At 35.4% G+C, this 23769-nt stretch overlaps 1 protein-coding gene and 2 long non-coding RNA genes across 3 annotated transcripts; 2 read left to right on the top strand and 1 right to left on the bottom strand.

The window, feature by feature from the left end:
* Window positions 1–3164: 3164 nt before the first annotated feature.
* LOC127527474 (uncharacterized) lies at window positions 3165–5192 on the top strand. Its single transcript, XR_007934776.1, has 3 exons — window positions 3165–3573; window positions 4458–4589; window positions 5129–5192. It is a non-coding gene; the product is annotated as an uncharacterized LOC127527474 (long non-coding RNA).
* A 22-nt stretch (window positions 5193–5214) lies between these two features.
* LOC127527473 (uncharacterized) lies at window positions 5215–6009 on the top strand. The gene is made up of 3 exons (XR_007934775.1): window positions 5215–5400; window positions 5619–5702; window positions 5926–6009. It is a non-coding gene; the product is annotated as an uncharacterized LOC127527473 (long non-coding RNA).
* A 3755-nt stretch (window positions 6010–9764) lies between these two features.
* On the bottom strand, window positions 9765–11081 carry LOC127527462 (uncharacterized). The gene is made up of 2 exons (XM_051926375.1): window positions 10954–11081; window positions 9765–10622 (listed from the first exon to the last, which is right to left on the bottom strand). Exons 1-2 carry the CDS (start codon window positions 10965–10967, stop codon window positions 9869–9871), a joined length of 768 nt encoding a protein of 255 aa, XP_051782335.1. The 5' UTR covers window positions 10968–11081; the 3' UTR covers window positions 9765–9868.
* Between the last annotated feature and the right edge of the window lie 12688 nt (window positions 11082–23769).

Raw genomic sequence — 23769 nt, 5'->3', positions numbered from 1 at the left:
TGCAAGAGTCCTTACTCGAACCAGCAGCAGCGAGCACATCACACCCATCCTGCTCCGTCTTCACTGGCTCCCTGTGTCCTACAGAATCGAATATAAAATCCTACTAATAACCTACAAAGCTTTAAATAACCTCGCACCAAACTACATCAGTGACCTCCTCCATCACTATGTGCCTGCCCGCCCACTAAGGTCCTCTGATTCTGGTAATCTTGTTGTGCCCCTCACTAATCTACACTCCATGGGTGACAGGGCCTTCAGCTGTATAGCGCCCAGACTCTGGAATGACCTACCAAAATTAATCAGGTCAGCTGACTCCATGAATTCCTTTAAAAAACAACTCAAAACTCATCTGTTCAGGAAGGCTTTTAGCTCAACTTGACTTTATTACCTTCTCTCAGTTTACATCTCTGTCAAGATGCCAATGTAACCTGTGTGTGTGTGTGTGCTAGACCATCAATTATGTTGTCTGTTTTTTTTCAGAATTTACTGTCTTAATCTTCTTTATTTATTTATCTGGTTTGTACAATGCTATACACTGTAAATTCTGCCGTTCTTTATTATATTCTGTAAGTGCCTTGAGCATGGGAAAGGCGCTATATAAATAAAATGTATTATTATTATTATTTATTTTAACTCAGAGTCCTGCCACGTGTAAAAGTTCGCTGACAACACTGCTATCATGGGCTGCATCAGGAATGGGCAGGAAGAGGAGTATAGGAACTTAATCAAGTACTTTCTTAAATGGTGCGACTCAAACCACCTACAACTGAACACTAGCAAAACCAAGGAGCTGGAGCTGGATTTTAGGAGGACCAGGTCCCTCATGGACCTCATGATCATCAGAGGTGACTGTGTGCAGAGGGTGCAAACCTATAAATACCTGAGAGTGCAGCTGGATGATAAATTGGACTGGACTGCCAATACTGATGCTCTGTGTAAGAAAGGACAGAGCCGACTATACTTCCTTAGAAGGCTGGCGTCCTTCAACATCTGCAATAAGATGCTGCAGATGTTCTATCAGGTGGTTGTGGCGAGTGCCCTCTTCTACGCGGTGGTGTGCTGGGGTAGCAACATAAAGAAGAGGGATGCCTCATGCCTGGACAAACTGGTGAGGAAGGCAGGCTCTATTGTAGGCACGGAGCTGGACAGTTTGACATCCGTGGCAGAGCGACGGACACTGAGCAGGCTCCTGTCAATAATGGAGAATTCACTGCATCCACTAAACAGTATCATCTCCAGACAGAGGAGCAGCTTCAGCGACAGCCTGCTGTCAATGTCCTGCTCCACTGACAGACTGAGGAGATCGTTCCTCCGCCACACTATGCGACTCTTCAATTCCACCAGTTGGGTAAACGTTAAAATTATACAAAGTTATTGTCTGTCTGTATACCTACATTGTTATCGGCATTGTTATCACTCTTTAATTTAATATTGTTCTTTATCAGTATGCTGCTGCTGGAGTATGTGAATTTCCTCTTGGGATTAATAAAGTATCTATCTATCTATCTATCTATCTATCTATCTATCTATCTATCTATCTATCTATCTATCTATCTATCTATCTATCTATCTATCTATCTATCTATCTATCTATCTATCTATCTATCTATCTATCTATCTATCTATCTATCTATCTATCTATCTATCTAATAACCAACAGCCTGATACACATACCTCTCTTTCATCCTAGCCATAATCTTCATCTCTTATCAACACCAAATAGTACATTCCATTGTTTTTCAGACCACAGCTTATCACAACAAAATACTGCATTGTAGCCACATATAGGAGTGGGAATATGGCAAGCCAAATTAACATTTAGAGATATCTCAAAATGAATTTTATGATATCTGGAAATGCATTTTAGATATCTCAAATTGAATTATAGATATCTAAAAATACATCTATTTTAAGATATCTAAAAAGAATTGTATGATATCTCAAACAGATTTCAAGATATCTTGAAGTGATATGCTGTACTTTTTCAGATATCTGAAATGCATTTCAAGATATCTTAAATGCAATTTGAGATATCTTGAAATATGTTCATGTGCATTTTGAGATATCTCAAATACATTTCAAGATATCTTAAAATACATCTGCAAGCATTTTGAGATATCTCAAATACATTTTCAGATATCTTAAAATAACTTCCTGCGTATTTCAAGATATCTCAAATACATTTTCAGATATCTTAAAATAACTTCCTGCGTATTTCAAGATATCTCAAATACATTTTCAGATATCTTAAAATAACTTCCTGCGTATTTCAAGATATCTCAAATGCATTTTCAGATATCTTAAAATAACTTCCTGCGTATTTCAAGATATCTCAAATGCATTTTCAGATATCTTAAAATAACTTCCTGCGTATTTCAAGATATCTCAAATGCATTTTCAGATATCTTAAAATAACTTCCTGCGTATTTCAAGATATCTCAAATACATTTTCAGATATCTTAAAATAACTTCCTGCATATTTCAAGATATCTCAAATACATTTTCAGATATCTTAAAATCACTTCCTGTAAAATTTCTTATACTTTCAATGGAACTTCCTGCCCATTTTAAGATATCTCGAAATGCATTTAAGATATCTCGAAATGCACAGGAAGTGATTTTGAGATATCATGAAATGTATTTCAGATATCTGCGAACAGACAGGAAGATATTTCGAGATATCTTAAAAAGTAATAAAATGACTTTCTTTTTTTAGTAATACTTGCGCCCATTAAAGTTAACAGAGGGTGCTGTACGGTGCATGTTTTATATAGGTAGCATTCTGTGTTTGAATATTCGTAATAAAGCTTACAATATCTAGGCCTCAGTTTGTATCGTCATATTCAGAGTTTATGTAAAGTATTGGCATTACAAAATGTAAAAAGAAAATTTACACAAGTTGTCGTTGATCGTGATTGCTGCAGTATTCTGTTCAGAAAAGGAAACCCACGTTTATATTATTGATCGTACAAAGCCATAAGTTTGTAATTACGGGATCATCATAAAGTACAAGGTAATCTTTTACAATTGGGTGCGCGTCTAATACCAAAAAATTTGTTACGTTTTAATCGAAACATAAATGTACATATGAAGCAGCTTGAAACATTGCTTCATAAGGCCGCAACTCGAACGGTAAGACATATTTTTGAAGGTTACACTATTAATCAATAGCAACAAAAAGTACCATTAAATCTCCTTTCTTGTGATAGTTTTTCTGTAATTTACTCGTGCAATGCGCTGATTTCTTCCATTGCTTATTTGACATATGAAGCATATGCCCAGTTAAGACAAATATTAACTGTTTTAAATCTTTTACCTTGTTTATGTTATGAAGTGAAACCAGTTATTATGTATTATGTGTTTTATGTTCTGCTTTCAAAAGAAAATTGTACCAGTGATTATTTAACCTGATGTCAGCGGAAAGAGAACAGTTACAGGGTGTTTTAACCCGGGCCATGTCGTGTGTTCGAGAAGCTGAAGAAGCAGCAGAAGCAGATGACTTTGCAGCTTCTTGTGTGAGACAAACTAGAGCTTTATTTAGAAGAAGTGCACGGAGACCACCTTTATCAGGGGGTTTGTATTATTTTAGTATTTTTAAATACATGCAGGTTACTCCCACCTATACAGCGCTGGTCGTATACCTTGATAAAATGTTTTCACTAGTTTTGATTAATAAACCTAACGAACATTCATCCACTGTTAGGAGAATATTCGGAGAGAGAAAAGAAAACGTGTTCAACTGGCAAAGTTCCTTACTTGCGCTTAAATGGACACCTATGGCGAAGGTCATTAAAAAGTTCACCCGTTTACTTTTCCTTGACAAAGCTGACTGTTTTATTGATTTGTAACCCATGATAACTTCTAACAAAAGTTAGTCAACAACATTATAAGTCATGTATTTTTTACATTTAAAGAAACGTTTATGAGTGAAGGCTGTAAAACCAGAAGTAACATATATATATTTTTTTTTTCCTTCTTTCCGTTTTTTCATTATGTTTTTTTCTTTTACCTAGTTTAAAATAAATATTTTTTTCTAATGACACATGCTAATACTTCATAAATTAGAAGCAATAATACATTTCCTGTATATTCAGTAATATCTTGAGATAATGCTTGTTGTAGAATATAATCACTCTGAAGTAAAGTCTGACTTTCTTTTTTCTTTCACATATCACTGCAGCAACTATCAAAAGACTGTTCAGAAATCATATACTGTACATCATTATTGTTATTGCAATGCTACAGGACTTGTGTTGAAGCATAATCTTGAACACATATGCACAAAAAAACTCTAAATTAAACTATAAATCGTGTACAACGTGTGGATGCCAGTCCTATTTAAATAGTAATAATTGCAGTTAGAGAATATATATTTCCAGATAGGTACGAGAGTATTACTTATTTTCCTAGAAAGATACTTCACAGATTACATTTATTTCAATTTTTGTTTTCTCCAGATACTACAACAAGAAAAAAAGGAAGATCAAAATGCGATATATGGAAACTTAATTTTTTCCTTCTCCAGAAACACAATGAAGAGTATGTTCCACCTCCCTCAGAACTTTCACGTCTTACAAGAAATGGCTTAGGTTTGTACTCGTCATTTAAGTAATTTCTTTAGACAACCTAGTTGCTTTCAAATGCGGATTTGTTCCTACCCCCTCCCATAAACTCTTACTTTTAACTTCTTACATATTTGCATATCTCTGTAAAGCTAATGTTGAGCAAATATATCTTGTATATACAAGTATATATATATATGTATGTATGTTTGTATGTGTGTCAGTGTATGTGTGTATAGATCTGGCCATGCAGAAAATGTCTGATGTGTGTTAATTGAATATGGAGGCACACTGAAAAAACACTGAAAGGAAAGGAAATTCTTGTTATCAAACTAAGATTTTCCAATTTTAGGTAATATAGAGCATCATCTTCCTAATGAGATTTGATTAGGATTTTTCCAGTTGAGTAAAATTAGTTGTTTTGTAAGCAGTGCATAATAGGACATCACAATGCAGTTTTCATAGCAGTTTTAAATTATTGCACTAAATTATGTATTCATCCAGTATGCAGATCATTTATGGAATTTCATTACATACTTGTACAATAATTATTTCTCTGATTTCAGGTCCTCCAAAACATGAGCAGCCTGGGACTCAAGACAGATATGGAAGCAAATCATCCATTAATAGGAACTAGACAATTCCCCAGTTAGAGAAGTTTATTATTGAAAGCTACCCAAATGTTCCTTTACACTTAACAGGATTTAGTTTTGCCAAAGCCGAGAAAGGGAGACGTTTGCATAGCTTGCAAACTGAAACTGCTGCTCAATTACAGAAAAAAATTGGGAAAGGCAAAATATTCATAATTCCTCACCGTGACATACCACTACCGATTCAGGTAGAAATCTCACTAATTTTTATAATATGTTAAATTGTGCATTGATTAATATGATACTCTCTCTGAAGAAAGAAGAACCTGTCATTCTGCAAAATCTTAAGTGAGCATTTATAAAGTATATTGTGCAGTTGTGCTTCATTGCACTGAATCCACACATTTGTTTTTATGTATTACTGTATATTTAAACACCACATTCCTTTCTACATTTCCTTTTCAAGATGGAGCAGATACACACGGCACAAGAAGAATCAGAATTTAGACCAGAAATTCCAGGTCAAGTGCATGCAGAAACAAGTTATCAGGTATTTATTTCGTATTGTTTGTTATTTTAAAACCATTATATTAAATGTTAGTAAATAAGGTTCATTACTTATTAAGGACACCACTATTGATTATATTCAGTATAAAGATAAATCCTTTATAAAAGAAATAACATTGATATTTTAGTGTTAAAAATTACTATTTTTTTTTTGTAATTATTTATTCAGTTTTATAGATTATTGCTTTACCTGATTTATTTAATAGGGAGCGCAGGCAACATTGTCACAGGAGCCACATGTAGATAGGCTGGAAAACACAAGAGAACCTCAAGCAGAAGTAGATAGCCAGGTATGTAATTTGGTAAAATTCTTTACTACATTAATCTATCCATTTTTTGAAACTGCTGATGGCAGCATGAGGTAAAAGAAGAGAGCAAACCCTAATCAGTATGCCAATCAGACACTCCCATAGTCACCAATACCAATCCAATTTAGAGTTTCTGATAAAACTAAAAATGAGGCACTTGAGATGTCAAAGGAAACAGGAGCTTATTGAAAAAATGTAAATATAAACAATATGGGCAGGTCCCATAATGGGCTTTTGAGCCCAGTGTTGAGGAAGCACACAAACCTCTGCACCACACTGTTCTTCAGTCTTTAAAGAGATCTGTTACATTAATTTAAATTATTTAGTCATGGCAAGTTGCATTGCCTACATACATTGTTAGTTCCCTGTGTGGATGCATGGTTCCTCTCACAGTCTATAGACAGTCTGTTAAATCAATCAGTCAAACTGGTTTTGTATTAGAATGCCTGAGTAAGTGTTTCTGTAATGGACTGGCATCTCATCTAGGTCTATTTTCTGCATTGTTTTCATTACTGCTGGGATAGGCTCTGGCTATGTGACATGATAAATAATGCTTTAACTTCGTTCTGAAGCATAAAATACAGTAATAGTGTTAATATACATGCATTATATACTGTTCATAGCTGTACACAGTGTGTGTATGTATATATATATATATATGTACACACTTTGGCCAAAAGTTTTAGAACACCTACGTTTTTTCAAGTTTTTCTTAAAACTTAATCAGTTGAAATGCAGACACACCTGCTTAATACTTATTGTAGTGGTGGAGCCATACAGCCTATCCGAGAAGCAGTGGATCAAGATATAAAACTCTGAATAGGGCACTAGTTTATTTCAGTGTTTTTATTTGATATTTTACCTATAATTAACCAAATTGCTGTAAATATATTTTGTCAATTTTGCTTAGGCCAGATTTATCTGGTCACTTATGTGTTCTGTACATCACTTAAACTTAGCTCAATAGTGTTTTTATGCTCATCATATGCTCTTCTGTCGTTCATTTTATAGATTTTGATTGGTGATATTGAGAACTTTCTTGGAAGTGCAGAATATGAAAACAGCACATCAGAGGTAAATTTCATTTTAAACATATATTAAGTGTATAATTTTTATGGACTCTTACTGATGCATGTATTTTATCTTCAATGAGTTTTATTTAAACTTAAAATGAAACATTATTGATTTTCTAAAGTAAAGTTAATTAATCAATAAATAAATTAACATTTTCCAATCACTTGCTTTTGCAGTTGCGATTATCCAGACTGCATGAAGAGGCAAATGTACCAAGTCCTCCAGAATCTCCTTTTGCTTATATAAATGCTGATACTCCCACGGTAAATATTTAATGTTTTAAACATTCAAAATTAAGGGCAAATTACGTGATAGGAGGAAAGGAGAAATATGTGTGAATGTATTGAGAAACAGGAAGGACTCTGGAAAATGAGGTGTGTGCTTGTGAACTTGTTTTGTTATCCTTACATATTTTATCATTAATATTTTTATTTTGTTTCTGTTAGGTTCAGATTAAAGTATCTCAACTGGAAGAAAAACGATTCCATCTTGACAGAAGTAAGTTTTACTCAGGGTAATTCAGTCACTTTCATGCATAAATCTAACCAAAACCATTATAATTTACAAATTGAGTACTGTACATTGGATTACATTTTTAGAAAAGGAAATGCATCTCTTTGATTTCAAGAAATTACAGTCAACAATCAATTAAGCCTCAAATTTGGTAAAAACAACCCTTCACGAAATTGTGATGTTTAATGGTCCTTACTCATGCTCCAACACTTTCTCTTAAGACTCACGTTTGTATTTTCCATCCAGACATTCCTCTTTTTATGTCCCTCTTATAGACTCAGAAATTTCTGTTGCTCTCACGTTTTGATTAGCCCCTTACATTTCATACTACTGTATATATTCCACAGTTTATTTTTTTCACTTTCTTGATAAAAACATGTTGTATTTTATGAGGTTTTTCGGAGCTTGAAGGATTAATAGAGGAAGAAATCATTATCAAAATAAACAGGGAAATAATATTGAATGACATGCAGCGAATTTATGGAACAACAGAACTCCTCAACAAAAAGCTTCAAGTACATTTTATTGGAGAAGAAGGGCATGATTTTGGCGGATTAACCAAAGATCTTTTTTCTTGCTTTTGGAACTGTGCCTTCACTGAGTGGTTTAAAGGTGAGGATGCTCTTGTACCTTGTATACCTCTCTATCATTATCATAAAGCACAAGAAATCTTTACAGTTGTGGGAAGAGTATTGTCTCATATGTGTCAGCTGAACAGATGTATACCTCCAAGATTCTGTAGGTCAACATTGCTTTCTATTGTATTTAATACCTCCACCATTCACAATAACATTCTTATAGATGACTTTCTGCTTCATGTAACTGCTTCAGAAAGGATCCTCCTAAAAAAAGCAATTAACCACTTTGAAACATTAAGAGACTTTGAAAAACAAGAGCTCTTAACATTTTTTTCTGTAAATGGTATGCATAGTATCCCAACACCTATAAATCTTAAGGATCAGATCATTCTTATTGCACAGAATGAACTAATAATTAAACCAGGGTTCCTCAATAATTTTATAAGACAGTCAATTCCAGATTCCCATTTCACAGTTTTTTGGTCACAGTTAGATATTGACTCAATTTCCTACCTATATTGGCAAGAAATGCCAACTACAGAACGTGTTTTGACATGCTTTAAAACAGAAACAGATCTCAGGCCAGAGGAAGAAGTTGCATATTATTATTTGTGTGATTTCATTAAGTCAATAGATCCTGATGAACTGTCCAAATTTTTGCATTTTGTCACAGGTTCACCTTTACAGCCTACTGAAATCAATATTACGTTCAACCGGTTATGCGGTAGCTTGCGACGACCCATTGCACATACTTGCAGCAACACTTTGGAAATTCCAGTTGGCTATACATCAGTTCAAGAATTTAAAAGAGAATTTAAAACTATACTTAATTCTGAGTATGCATTTGGAATGACCATATTATGAAATTGCAAAACAAAAATAACACTTGAAATGTCTTTGAATGAAACTTTTAGATATCTTTTTTACTGAGTAACTGAAGTTCAGGTTGACACAACAGATAATATGTATTTTTGAATGAGAGCTAATTCATTTGGGTATAGTTGATATTTTCATGCATATTTCATATATTTAGTAACATTTTCTCAGTTAATATTTGTAATCCTGTTTACTTTCACCATTTAAATGTTTCTGATATTGTCATTTAAAATACTGGCTGTTAATGATAATATGTGAATATATATTGTTTTCAGTACAAGTTGTTGATTTAAAATAAGTTGTTTAATTAATTCAAATAAGGTGTAGTTTATGTACAAACAAATTGTACATCTATGTTTATTCAACTTCATTAAAAAATGTATAATTTTCTTCAAATGTTTTGAGTTGGTGAATTATGTGTCACATGTCAAGGCATGTAATACTCAGTAATTTGTTTTAATCGTGAATGAAACAGTAAAAAGAGAGAGAGTTTATTTTTCTTTTTAAAAATTATTAAAACAAAAATGTATGGCATTTGTTAAATGAATAATACTGTAAAATAAATGTACAACTTAATGCTTAATCATGTCTTTTTTATTGTCAAAGTTTACAGAATTCAGTTTTGCACACAACAATCATTACCATAAATAACTGTAAGACCATTTTACAATAAAGTAAAAATGAATTTTGGTTGGTTATAACACGCTGTTTACCATGTAGTATGCATTACTGTCGATGCTGGACCTTGCCAATGTACTCATGAACAATTTTTTAATACTACATGCAAAATGGAGTGGACACTATGTTTGGGTATCTGTTAATAGCTCATTGGCCTTTTGAACACAACATGCATATTTATCTTTTAAATTTGTTTCTAGCTGAATAGCATCTTGTAGTATCTGTAGATTTTGGACAGACATTTCAAGTGGGTTGAATGTCTCCTGAGACTCCATATATGCATCATCTGAAAATGATGCACCTATTCTTTGTAAATGTTCTATTAAACTCTCTCTAAACTGTTGTGTATTCATGTCAGACAGACTTGTTTGGTGAGATATAGTGGACAAGCTATCAAACCATATTTGTTCCGGTGTTCTGTTGTGTTCAGTTCTAATTCTATGTTTATTCCAGCCTTCTCTGAACATTTCCAATCTTTGATTAATTGTTGAGTAGTAAACATATTGTAGACATCCTTTGTGTAAACTGTTGCCTTCTTCAAGTATTCCATTATCTTCCATTTCATAAAATTCTTTGTAGATGGGGAAGAGAACCTGTTGAAATACATCTCTCCATAGCCTTTCAATTCTCTGGTTGTGGACAGAAAGTCCAGTTATATGGCTGCCACGGTGTAATCCTCTGATGGCATTCATAAGCAGTGCTACCTGAACATTTTCTGTGCCTTGGTCAGACCTCACTCTTAATGGTAATCCATACTGTAGAGCACCCCTGCAGAAAGTCTGTAGCACCGTGGATGAAGAATTATTTGTAGCACAACTTAAATAAGGTATTAGACGGGAAAAGCCATCGATAGCACCATGTACAACAAAGCCCCACCTATCCATCAAAAGAAAAAATGTTAAGCACATGTGCAGTTTAGTGAAAAAATTGAATTATAGATTAGGTTCCAGAAGGAAAACACAAATAATATACATGTTTATACATACAGATATGAAAACTGTTTTCTGGATAATGAAAATGTTTAGAATTACACATAATTACCTATTCTATTTTCTATTGCTTAAAAAAATAATATCAGTTATTTTATGCAAAAAATATAGCTGTATAAACTAAAAAGTGTCACATATTAATTTGGTCCACTTAAGACAATAATGAAGCTGAAAGTGATATTCATTAAATTAAGAAATAAATCTTACAGGTCTTTTACCTTATAAGCTTCATGTGACTGTCAATGTGCCATATACTGTTAGGTGAGACGGCATGGTATGACCTTCTTTGAACAGTTTGTGACCATCTCTGAGCAGTGCCAACTGGGTCAAGTCTAGCCAATGTGTGTCGAAGTCTGTCCCTTTGCACATGTATTCCCCTTGCTCTTAGCATTCCTGACATCATCTGTTAAAAAAACATAATTTGAACATTTTTAAATAAACTGATAATTTTAAACATTAAAGCTGATTGTACAGGGTGTGTAATTATAGGTAACCATCATGTTGTAAGGAAATTAAATGTTTGTTTTCTGAGCATTACAGCTACATAAACTTATAAGATCTTGCCAAGGAACATATTTTATTTTAAAAAGATTGTTGGTAAGTGATATATTCAATAAGAATTAATGAAATGGAAGGGAGTGTGGCATGGTAGTACAGTGGTAGTGCTGCTTTGTTCACATCCCAGTCCTCTCCATGTGAAGTTTGCATGTTCTCCCTGTGGCCATCTGGGTTTCCTCCCACAGTTGAAAGACGTACAGGTTAGTGTAAATGGTGATGCTAAAATTTCGCCTCAGATATGTATGTGTGTGTGTATGATCACCCTGTGATGAACTGATGACCCATCCATGGATTGTTCCTGCCTTGCACCTGATGCTTACTGGAATAGGCTCCAGCTACCCTGTGACCCATCGGATGAAGTGGATTTACAAAATGAATGGATGGATTGGGAGGGATAGCATTGTGTCGCAGAAGTTGTTATTGGTGCTATGAAATTACAGTATGTGAAATACTGCAAAACTTAGAATATAGTTCACAATTATGTTTGAAAGCTGACAAATTTGTTGTGAGAAAATATTTTTTTTCAATTTCATATATGATATTCTATGTCAAAACACGTAAAAAATTATTTAAGGTCAGTCAGTCAGTCATTCCCAATCTTACTTAATCCAAGCCAAGCCCTGACAGCTGTGGGCATTAACAACCCGAGACAAGGAGCCAGTCTATCACAGGGCTGTTACTTAAGATGATAAAAAAGAGCTGTTTAGTACTTCTATATATCTTAATTAAAACTATATCTCTTAGTTTTTTTAACCCTTTAACATATTAGATTTTTATGTGTTTTTTTTTCCATTTCTACTGGGTAGTGTAGAAATAAATAATAGTGTTGTTTCACAACTTAACAATTATTTATGTTTTGTGAATTTGCTCACTGTCTGTGGATTTTGCAAATTCCACCTCTGTCTATATAGGTTTTCTTCCATATCCGAGCAGATATACAGGTTAGGATAAAAATACACTCTAAATTGATGAGTCTGAACAAAAGCAGAATTTCTGATTAACATGTCCTCCAGAATAGGGTAGAGGTTCCTGCCTTGCTGACAATGCTACAAGGGAATTCTTTGGTCCTAGATAATTCTAAATTGGAGTAAGAAGGTCTGAAAGTTGAATGAATGGGCAAAAAAGTAATACTCAATAAGTGAATGAACGATGGATAAATCATAATACATTTTAATTGAAAGTTATTTTTGTTTTAAAAAATTTGTGTGCCCTTTGTTTTCCTGTGTAAATCCACTCATAACTATATGCAGAGTTTATTGCATTGATTCTGAAAAGATCAAAAGTACACATTTTCCTACTGTTCTATTCATACTGTATATTATTATCATTATCATGTTAAATCGTTATAGAAGTTTTGTTTTGTGTGGACATCAATTCTGCATTTAAAGTTCCTTTTCTTCCACTTTACATAGTGTCATTTTCTAACCTGCTCAATCCAGACCTGGGTCGCAGGGGGGCAAGCAATTGGCACAAGGCAGGAACAAACCCTGGACTGGGCGCCAGTCCATCTCAGGGCGACCCATAAACACACATCAGGGCTAATTTAGTATTGCCAGTTCACCAAACCTGCACGTCTTTGGGCAGTGGGAGAGAACTGGAGCCACAACTAGATGAAATCCATGCAGACACAGGGAGAACATGCAAACTCCATGTGGTAGAACTAACTTTAAAAATTGCACGTTTCATATGCTGTACTGAAGCATAAATATTTACCAACATATATTTTCATATTTTGTGTTCCAATTTAACAATATATTTTTGTTTCACTTTGGAGTGTAACCCTGGAATGCATAAAATACAAAACAAATAATTATACCTCAGAACCGGCATTTGGACAACTTGCTTGTAGTCTTTTGCATTCTTCATCCAGTTCATTATCTGCTATACTGCTGAATTTCTGTCTTGGTGACAGACCCTCAGTTTTCAGGCGTTTATAAATATAAGATGCAGAACATCCTATGTGTTCTGCAATTCTTTTCCCTGTGTATCCTTGTGAAATTAATAGCTTCAGTTGTTCTTTAGAGATTTCAACTTTTGGCAAACCAAACTGACCTATTATGAAACAATTTAAAAGAATAATAATAAAGCATCCTACTTTATGTCAATCAACAATAAATGTGTACTAACATTATTTATGAACAACTTACTAAAACAGTCTAATTTCAAAAAATAAGAATTCATTTTGAAAATGTTAAATGTTTATGCAGCAATACCAGCATTTACTAATATATACTAAGGAAAAAGGTAGTTTTCATTATGTTTAAAACCAGGTCGAAAATACTTTTGTACTGCTGTGTTTGTGTTTAGGAGTCATTTGTGTCATGATGTGTTAACTTCAGCTGTAATAACCTTTTTTTAGTGTTTACTGATGGATTGTGTATGAATGACTTAAGATGGACTAAACAAGAAAGCTTGACATATCCATTAAATTACTGGATAAAAGAAAACTTCAAAAAGAAAAAATGAATATAAAAAGTAATAAGGAAATGTTTGGTGTAAATCTAATAACATCCTCACAGGTTTAAATTCCAAACTTCTCACTGTATCTTCCTGTTCAAGTCAGCACTGCAGTACAACATAACATTGTGAAGGCTGCTTAATGAAAGTCAGGTTAGGTGAGGCTGGGACTGATTCCAGAAGAGCTGAGAACAAGAAACTGCTGCAAGCATGGACCCCGCCACATTAACTCTAACAGAAGGAGAATTTGGAAACAGTCAGTCTACCTAAGTGCATGCTTTTGGATTTGTGGGAGTAGAACTGAAGTGAACAGGTAACATGAAAACACTGACAACATCCAGGTGTGGGATTTGAATTCTGGATGCTAAATCTGTTAGCCAGATGCACAAACGTCTGTTCCTCCAATATCGTAATATTCTGCATAAGTGAAACACTTTGAAATACTGTATTCATTGAAAATAAATGCATGAAATTAAGATTAATTTAAACTGATGACATAGTGTTGTTGAACAAGCCCGTTGGACTTGGGCTTAAGGATGATAACAAGTTGAGGTGCTTTTACAATGGAGTAGCATGTTGTCCCCACATTTCTTTTTTTTCCCCCAGAACTGTGGTTCCTTTCAATGTCATGAACATGTTATTAAATCACCTGGTCAGTCTTAACTGGCAGAGTTTTCATATAGCAGTGTTTGAATGAGAGCCAAGACTGCATGCTGTTCCATTCATATTTTGTGCCCGGTACTGCTGAACAAAAATTGAAAGACAGGACAATTGAAAAAAGTGGCATATTCTAGTGAAATAGGCAGAAAATCAGTGTGCGCAATAATCCCAATGAATCTGTGTTGTAATAAAAAATAATTTTACTCCTAACTGCAGAACGAGTTAAAAATGGTTACTCAAAAAGATGCAGCTCTCTGAAATATTGCAGATAAACAGTGAAATATGTGAGAGTTCTTGTAGGTATTCTTGCATTCTGTCACTTGCAAGAGATGCTGATGCAAGAAAAATGGATACTTTTATTATGGCCTTTGCAGCGTGGGTGTACAGTAGGTGATTCCATCATGTGATCAGTTAGGCCAAATTCAGAATTCTCCTACACTCGCACCTGGTGCTGTTGAGACAGGCTAGAACTCTCACAACTATAAAATTGGACGAAGAATATTCTCTAAATGTATTTATTTACTTATGTATTTAATGTGACTTATTATAATAAAACAACAAGGAAATCATATTCAACATATCTCGTTCAATTCACCATAGGCGTTAAAATACTATACAAGTTTAATTCTTTGCTGTGGTGGAGAAAAATCTCTGTTCAGCCAGAGACTATCAGAAATTATTGAGCATCTTTTAAGCATTTTCGTTTTTACGATATCTTAGGACGTGTAGCAAAGTGTCGCGAATGTATTTATTTAAAGTGACAACACTCTTAAAATCGCGCAGGTAAAAATGTTGTTTTTATTGTTGGTATGGAAATAAAAAAAATTAAAATTAAACACCCCTTAAAGTTGAACTAATTGCATTTTTCTTCAATACATCCGACTCATTAATTCAGTTTATGAACATGCTCTTTCCAGCATGGGGCTACAAAACAGTATGGTCACGGACAAGAAAGCGACAGTGGATGGGGTGAGGCAGTGCATACTTACATTTACTTTAGATTCCAGCTTAGATTAAATAATTACCTCCGGAGTCAAGTATCAAGAACTGACTGGCCCAACATACTGCAACACAGGAGTTTAATGAAACTACTGAACTGAGAAAGAATAACGCCACTGTACTATATTGCATTTTAAATCGTCTTCATTATGTTATTAATATGAAAATAACATTTTTAAAAATGTCACAAGACGCAGTGTTAAATTTAAGTCAACCCTAGGTGATTCAGTTGAAAAGAAAATACAATTGAATGCAGTTATATGTGCATATCGTTAAATGATTAATCAGAAAGAAAGTCTATGTATGTGTTATCCACAAATAAAGACGATAATTGTTCTTAATAAATTATGATTAAAAAATGTCATCAATACGTTTTGACATTCCATGTCAAAGGTCAGTTTTTCTAAACTATACCAATAAAGCAACATAAATATTATTCAACTGCACAAAACATGTTTGCCCTATTGATCAGTTTACTTTCTTATTTAACATTAATTTAAAATGATATTCATACTTTTGCGATGCTTACCTCCTTTAATGCGTGTAGCAAGAAAGTTGTTGATAACTGGTGGAGAGTTTCTGGCATCGTATCTTTCAATTTGTGGTATCAAATCCTCAAAACAATCTGTCAATTGTACTCTAATATTTTCTGGTAATGCCGATGAAATTCTATCAAAGTTGTGTTTTGCATTTTGCAATAAATTCTTAGTATCAGAATCAATCACAGACCCTTCCAGAATATTTCTTTCTATTGCAGTGAACACAGTTCTAATAGTCCTAAGAACTTGAGAAGTCTCTGCCTGCGCCATTGGAATCTGAACAGGCAGTGAACCTTAACAGGAAGTTATTGAAAATGTATTTGAGATATCATGAAATGTATTTGAGATATCTTGAAATGTGCAGGAAGTTATTTTAAGATATCTTGAAATGTATTTGAGATATCTTGAAATGTGCAGGAAGTCATTTTAAGATATCTTGAAATGTATTTGAGATATCTTGAAATGTGCAGGAAGTCATTTTAAGATATCTGAAAATGCATTTCAGATATCTCAAAATGAATTTGGGATATCTTAAAATGAGAAGGAAGTTATTTTAAGATATCTCGAAATATAATTTAGATATCTTAAAAAGCATTTAAGATATCTTGAAATTCATTGTTGTTTCAGATATCTGAAATACATTTTTAGATATCTAAAATTAATTTCATGATATCTTAAAATGGGTCTCTGCTCTATTTCAGATATCTAACAATGTATTTCAAGATATCTAAAATTGTATTTCAAGATATCTAAAATGCATTTTAAGATATCTTTAAAAGGACATTCAATTATTTCAAGATATCTCAATAGCATTTTCAGATATCTACAATACAATTTCAGATATCTCAAATACATTTCCAGATATCTCAAAACAGCTTCCTGTCCATTTTCAGATATCTCAAATACATTTTCAGATATCTCAACATCACTTCCTGCTCATTTCAAGATATCTCACATACATTTTAAGATATCTTATAATAAACAAGAAGTCCCATTGAAATAATAGGCAGTTTTACAGGAAATGATTTTGAGATATCTTGAAATGCATTTAAGATATCTTAAAATGCATGAAAGGTCAATTTAAGATATCTGAAAATTCATTTGAGATATCTTGAAATGCAGACACAACTATTTTAAGATATCTGAAACTGTATTTGAGATATCTTGAAATGCATTTGAGATATCCCAAAATGTATTGCAGATATCTTAAAATGTAAAGGAAATTATTTTAAGATATCTCAAAGCGAGTTTCAGATATCTTAAAAAGTAAATTACATTTTAAGATATCCGAAATTCATTTTGAGATATCTCTAAATGTTAATTTGGCTTGCCATAGTGGGAAGCTGGCAAGGACATCATTCTAACATTGCGCACAAAACAATGCACTATTTGCAGACTGTGAGCTGTCCCATCTGAAGGAAGATGAGCAATTTCCTGTTGCTCGCCACCTTAACTCTTTCAGGGCTGTCGACTTTTGTCAATAGGAGGAGTTGACGATTGTAATCGACTGTAAACTGTGACCCGCTGTTATGTTTTAGTTGGACTCGTTGCTAGAAGGAAAGTTAGATTCATTGGTTTGACTGAGATTTCCTGCGCTTGCGTGAGTAGCAAGGCGCAAACAACGGCAAAAATGGCACTGACATTTTGCGAGAGATCAAAGCCAATGCGTAAAGCAAAATACTCCATGGACAACGTTTTGCCTATTATCTTTGAACTGGACTATGACTTGTCAGACTCAGATTATGATAAAAGTGATTGAAAATGAGTGTGAGGTTCCAGCTTCAGCTGATTGGTCCCCAGCTAATCATTGTAATGACAGTGTTTGCCAGGGAGGACTGCCACTTAACAATGATAAGAGGTAGAAACCAGATTGCAATGCACTGCAACTTTGTCCCAGCCACAGAAAGACTGCCTGGCAGCAAGCCTGCTGCACATTCTTGGCAAACTGGTAGCCACAGCATGCAGCAACAGACTTTTTATATTGATTTCTGTGTGAAACCATTGCTTTTTAGAAACTATGTTTTTTGAAATAAATATTCAGCCCTCAAAGAGCTAAGAAGCTCCTTTGCATCACTGAAACCCGAAGGCTACATGATTACAGCTCCAAAACGATGCCTGGCTACTGGCCTAGGAAAAAAAAAACAGATATATGGTCTGAAACAATTCGTTCTGTGATTCATAGTCGCTCTGTTAGGGGGATGTTGTTGAATGTAACTGTCTAGCGGCACATGTAGGACCAAGAGGATGGGAAAAGCTTAGGCTAATGTTACACAAATGGAGCTGCAGTGTCTGCAGCTTGTGAGTTGTCCTTTCTGAATAAGAATGGTACATCTACTATTGCTTTCCACAATGAGAAGCTCCTTTGTGTCTTTGTAACCTGAAGCAGTGGTGTAGCAATAGATTGTGCAAAGCACATGGGCCTACAAGCTTGGGGGGCCCATTTGGGGCTGTATAGATTTTAAAAAAAATTTAATTAACTAAAACAGCGGTTTTACAGTCTTGACAGAGACATGCGGTCAGGGGAGGCAGGCTCACTTGTTGTCATGAAAAGTAAAAAAAAAACTAATAACAGTAACATAAAATAAATTTATCCACTGGTCTCTGCTATAAATTTGTTTTCTGTATGATTTCAAATAATTTTGATAATTTTTATAGTAAAAATCTCTGAATTGGCCCATTTCCTCACCTCGGACTGTGCTATCCCTCATACACTGGGTTCATGCATGCAGTTGTCGCGTGCTTGTTGCTGTGTCTCTGTATGTCGTGACTTACCACAGTCTGCCTAATATCTTTAATGAATGAGTGTGACATATTTAGTCTTTCTGATCAGACATAAAACCGCAGTGAAAAGGCACAAGGTAAGGCAGACGGTACCATGTTGCACTAAATGGGGTGCATGTGAGCCCAAAAGGTGCTTGTTGCTGCTGCTTTTCTACGCAGACGCTCTGTAAGTTAGCAAAATCAGAAAGTCAAGTGCACTGCAGCGGTCCGTTTATTTTTATTTTTTGTTCCAACTGACTGATGTAGTAAGATTAAGATTTTTAAAACTAAAGGCAAATAAGGAGGACTTTTACATGAAAGTGACGGAGATTTTCACGGAGAAGGAAAGGCGTATGGACTTCTTTTACAAATGAAGGTAAGACCATAAACATTTTTCAATTTAAAAAAAATGGGATCAGACTAAGAAAAAAACAATCCGATATTTAAATTTTGACCTTAAATAAAATATTCTTTTGTTTTTCTTGTTATCCTTTTGCTGAACAGTCTATTAAAAATGATTAAAGCATCAAAATTAAAAGCTTTTAAAAACAACTAAATATTTCAATTAAGGTCAAAATTTAAATCCCGTTTTTTTCATACACCACTCAATACTTTCGTTTCTATTGAATAAATCTGAATCGTGGAATTGCAACAGCAAATTTAGAACACATGGAGGGTGCAGAGCAAATGTGCTCTCTCTTGCCGCTATAAATGTAACGTTCTTTCTTAGCCAAATATGTACCTTACCTATGTGTGTGTAAAGAATGCTAAGGAGATATGAAACATAACCAGTAGTCAGTGTGCTTGCTTCCAACTGAATAGTGAATAAGCTACTCCTTTGGGTTCATTTATTTGTAAATCTGACTCTGAAGGAGTCAGTGCCTCAGCAGCCATGAACCTCACCGCACATCACTGAGTCTCGATGCAGTGGCTTCAACATTCAATGTCTTGTTACCATCAACTCTGACCTTGATGGCTGATAGATAGATAGATAGATAGATAGATAGATAGATAGATAGATAGATAGATAGATAGATAGATAGATAGATAGATAGATAGATAGATAGATAGATAGATAGATAGATAGATAGATAGATAGATAGATAGATAGATACTTTATTAATCCCAAGGGGAAATTCACATACTCCAGCAGCAAAAAATATTAAATCAAAGAGTAATAAAAAATGCAGGTAAAAAACAGACAACAACTTGAATAATGTTCAACGTTTACCCCCTCTGGTGGAATTGAAGAGTCGCATAGTTTGGGGGAGGAATGATCTTCTCAGTCTGTCAGTGGAGCAGGACAGTGACAGCAGTCTGTCGCTGAAACTGCTCCTCTGTCTGGAGATGACACTGTTTAATGGATGTAGTGGATTCTCCATAATTGATAGGAGCCTGCTGAGTGCCCGTTGCTCTGCTACGGATGTCAAACCATCCAGCTCTATGCCAACAATAGAGCCTGCCTTCCTTACCAGTTTGTCCAGGCGTGAGGCATCCTTCTTCTTAATGCTGCCTCCCCAGCACACCACTGCGTAGAAGAGAGCACTCGCCACAACCATCTGATAGAACATCTGCAGCATCTTACTGCAGATGTTGAAGGATGCCAGTCTTCTAAGGAAGTACATGCGGCTCTGTCCTTTCTTGCACAGAGAATCAGTATTGGCAGTCCAGTCCAATTTATCGTCCAGCTGAACTCCCAGGTATTTATAGGTCTGCACCCTCTGATGTTGGATTGTATGCTGCTGCCGAACTTCTATCTACTGCACCGACATTTGATGGGCATTTTTCGCTCATTGTTGTCATTTCATGCATGTTTTAAATTGAACCTGTCAACCAAGTTGACTGTTTTCAAAGTAGCTGAACTGTTGCTGATAGATCATTGTGCACTGTTGTCTCTTCCAGTGATGTTTGCACCACTTACATGTTACTGCTGTGTATAACAGTGACTGTCACTGCATGTGAGCGATAGTTCTCCAAGTTAAAACTCATCTGTTTTATTGTGTACCTTAGTATGGGTTACTGTGCATTAGTGTCACTACTGTGAGGATTTGTGAGCGTGAACACTTTATGATGTCCATTTTCTCAGAACTTGTGTAAAACGGGTCGATTGTGTAGTAGTATCCTGTCAGCCGGTGTTGTTGTTTTAATTTGTTACAAACTGAAATTGTTTCATTTTATAACACAGAACAGTTTCTACTTTCTAGCTTACATTACATTTTAATCATTTTCTTTCACAAAGTTGTCCTGGAAAAGTAAGCGGGTCCACAATTTACATATATTTAGGTACAACTACTACTACCCACGCCTCCCACATTCCATTCTCACAATTTATTTTTTTTTATTATAAAGTGATTTAAAAAATTATTACAAATTTCATTTAGAGAGACGGTTTGTTTGTCACCAGCTTGACAACAATGCCCAGCCAGCTCCTAGGATTTAGTTGTGAATAAATTACTGACAGTTATGCTAGACAGGAGGGTCCCACCTCAGGGCGCTGCACAGAGGCCTTCAGCAAGCCAGCTATGCCAATGACCTGAAAGTCACTGATTCATAGCTCAGAAGTGGTGTTTGTTCAGTGGCTGCCACAGAAAGACTCACTGGTCTCAAACAGGCACAAAGGAAAAAAAAAAACATTGATGGGTTTTCAGATCATGCCTTTTTATAAATGTAATATATTTGAAGGAATCTTTTTCTTTCCGTTTTGCTTTCTGAGAATTTTTTGACATATTAATGTACATGCATACTTAATCTTTTTTATATTTTCATGTATCTTATTTGTCATTTATATGAATGATCTGACATTTTTCATTTCTATTTTTGGAAAAGAGGTCAGCTAGAGCCTTTCATGTTGAATTAATCCTTGATATTCGTATTTGTTTAGGAATGAAACACACACACCAGCTTCTCTAAAACTCCTAGTGCCCATGTATGTTTTGAATAAGAAGAAGAATCTCTGGCACAACAGGAACATGAAGATGTTTCTTGTTTATTGCCTTCATTTGTGTCCAGGTAGCTTAGAAAAGAAGCACCCAAAGATATGGGTAGCTCGATGAATTTCAAGAAAACAGCACTCAGTTGTAACTCCATTGGGACTGACAGCCAGCCAGGGTACTTTAGCCTCTTATTTTCATCATGTATTCTACTACTATTTGTTGTGTTAATTGTGGTTATTGAAGGGCAACCCAGAATATGGCTGTGAAACCAGCAGAGACAGGGGAATTATGCAGTACATTTACACAAATTTTAAATTACTAGCCACGGTAACCTGTCAAAGACAGATAATAGAGTAATTAAAAAATATTTACTATCTCTTGCCCTACGAGTACCTTTCCTCTGTGTTTGCGTGTGTGAACGTCGGTTAACTAGCACTCCCTTTCCCAAGCACGTTCCAGTAAAGCCTGCTTCTCAACTTATTATTTTCGAGGTGTCTTTATAACAGATGCCTGACCACACTTTCAGGTAATCTAACTAAAATATCCAACTATGCCACCCAGTTTTATTAAGAAACTGGGAACTCTTGAAATTTACCGATAATAGCACACAGGTTTGTTTAAATTGGGCGGTGAGTAAAAACACACAATGAAAGACACAACAGTAATTTCAGAAAAAGCAACATCAACTTCTATTACACAAGACAATAAAAAGTGCATTAAAAAGATAAACGAACATAAAAGAATCTAAAAAATATCAGGAATGAATTTCTTTTTTTAAAAGGAAAACACACAGTCCACACTGTAAAAGTCCGTTAAAAACAAGAATTGGAGGATACAACCTTTAGTGGTGCAGAGTCCAGTTTACGCACTGTTACCCCAACCATTAATCATCCAACTGTCCACCAATGCACCTTGTTTACCGGACACTCTGTTCCCAACAAAAGTTTTGTCAAAATCGTGGAATCCCTGTCAGCGTCTCCTCGTCGTTCTTTTTTCACACTGGGCTCCTTGTGTTGCTGTGACATAGGCACGCCTCACTTCTCGTCTGCCAGCTTTGCTCGGTCCTTTCATGCAGCTTCCCTCTCTCGCTGGACCCATAACCGTCTTCTTGTGGAGCTGTCTCTTCCTCCCTCAGGGTAAGTGTTGCAGTCCGTGTGCCTCACGTCACACCAGCCACGTAACCCAGTCTGCCAGCGAGTCCCTGTGCTCGCTGCAAGTATCTTGGCAGCGTTCTCAGTGGACCGTCCCCTCCCTGCCTTCTCCTGTCTAGAAGTTTAAATCTCCTTCAGTTCCTGCCATTGTCAGTCCTGGACAATCAGTTTAAACAATGGCACATCTAAATTTGGGTGGCACGGTGGCGCAGTGGGTAGCGCTGCTGCCTCGCAGTTCGGAGACCTGGGGACCTGGGTTCGCTTCCTGGGTCCTCCCTGCGTGGAGTTTGCATGTTCTCCCCGTGTCTACGTGGGTTTCCTCCGGGCGCTCCGGTTTCCTCCCACAGTCCAAAGACATGCTGGTTAGGTGGATTGGTGATTCTGAATTGGCCCTAGTGGGTGTGTTTGTGTGTGTCCTGTGGTGGGTTGGCACCCTGCCTGGGATTGGTTCCTGCCTTGTGCCCTGTGTTGGCTGGGATTGGCTCCAGCAGACCCCCGTGACCCTGTGTTCGAATTCAGTGGGTTGGAAAATGGATGGATGGACATTGTGGATGAAAAAGGCACACTGGAAAGCAGGCAGATAATAGTTTCTAAATTCTCCTGTTTATTAATTTGGAGTCACAGTAAGTAGAGATTCAAAAGAGTATAACGTATTGCCGCAAAGCTCAATTGAACCCCGAGGAAAAAATTAGGAGGGGTTTTATAATTCAGCATTTCATGATTAACCAGACAGAAAGAACATCCTTATCAAAACAGTAAAGTTAAACAATAGGTCTGTTGAGCTAAGCATTATCTGTGTTTTCAAAGCTAAGCACAGGAGAGACGCCTTTGCATAAACTACATGTACTTTCTGCAGCCTTGTGACCTTGTCCCTGAAACATTTACTCTGAGAAGGGGAAAACAAGACACAGCTTAGATTTTATTCATGTGGACACTATTTCTCCTGAACCCTGGAATAACATATTTTTGTTAGTTCA

This window comes from Erpetoichthys calabaricus, chromosome 4 (assembly GCF_900747795.2).
Source record: "Erpetoichthys calabaricus chromosome 4, fErpCal1.3, whole genome shotgun sequence".
Classification (NCBI taxonomy): Eukaryota; Metazoa; Chordata; class Cladistia; order Polypteriformes; family Polypteridae; genus Erpetoichthys; species Erpetoichthys calabaricus.
This window is presented reverse-complemented; position numbering and strand designations above follow the sequence as displayed.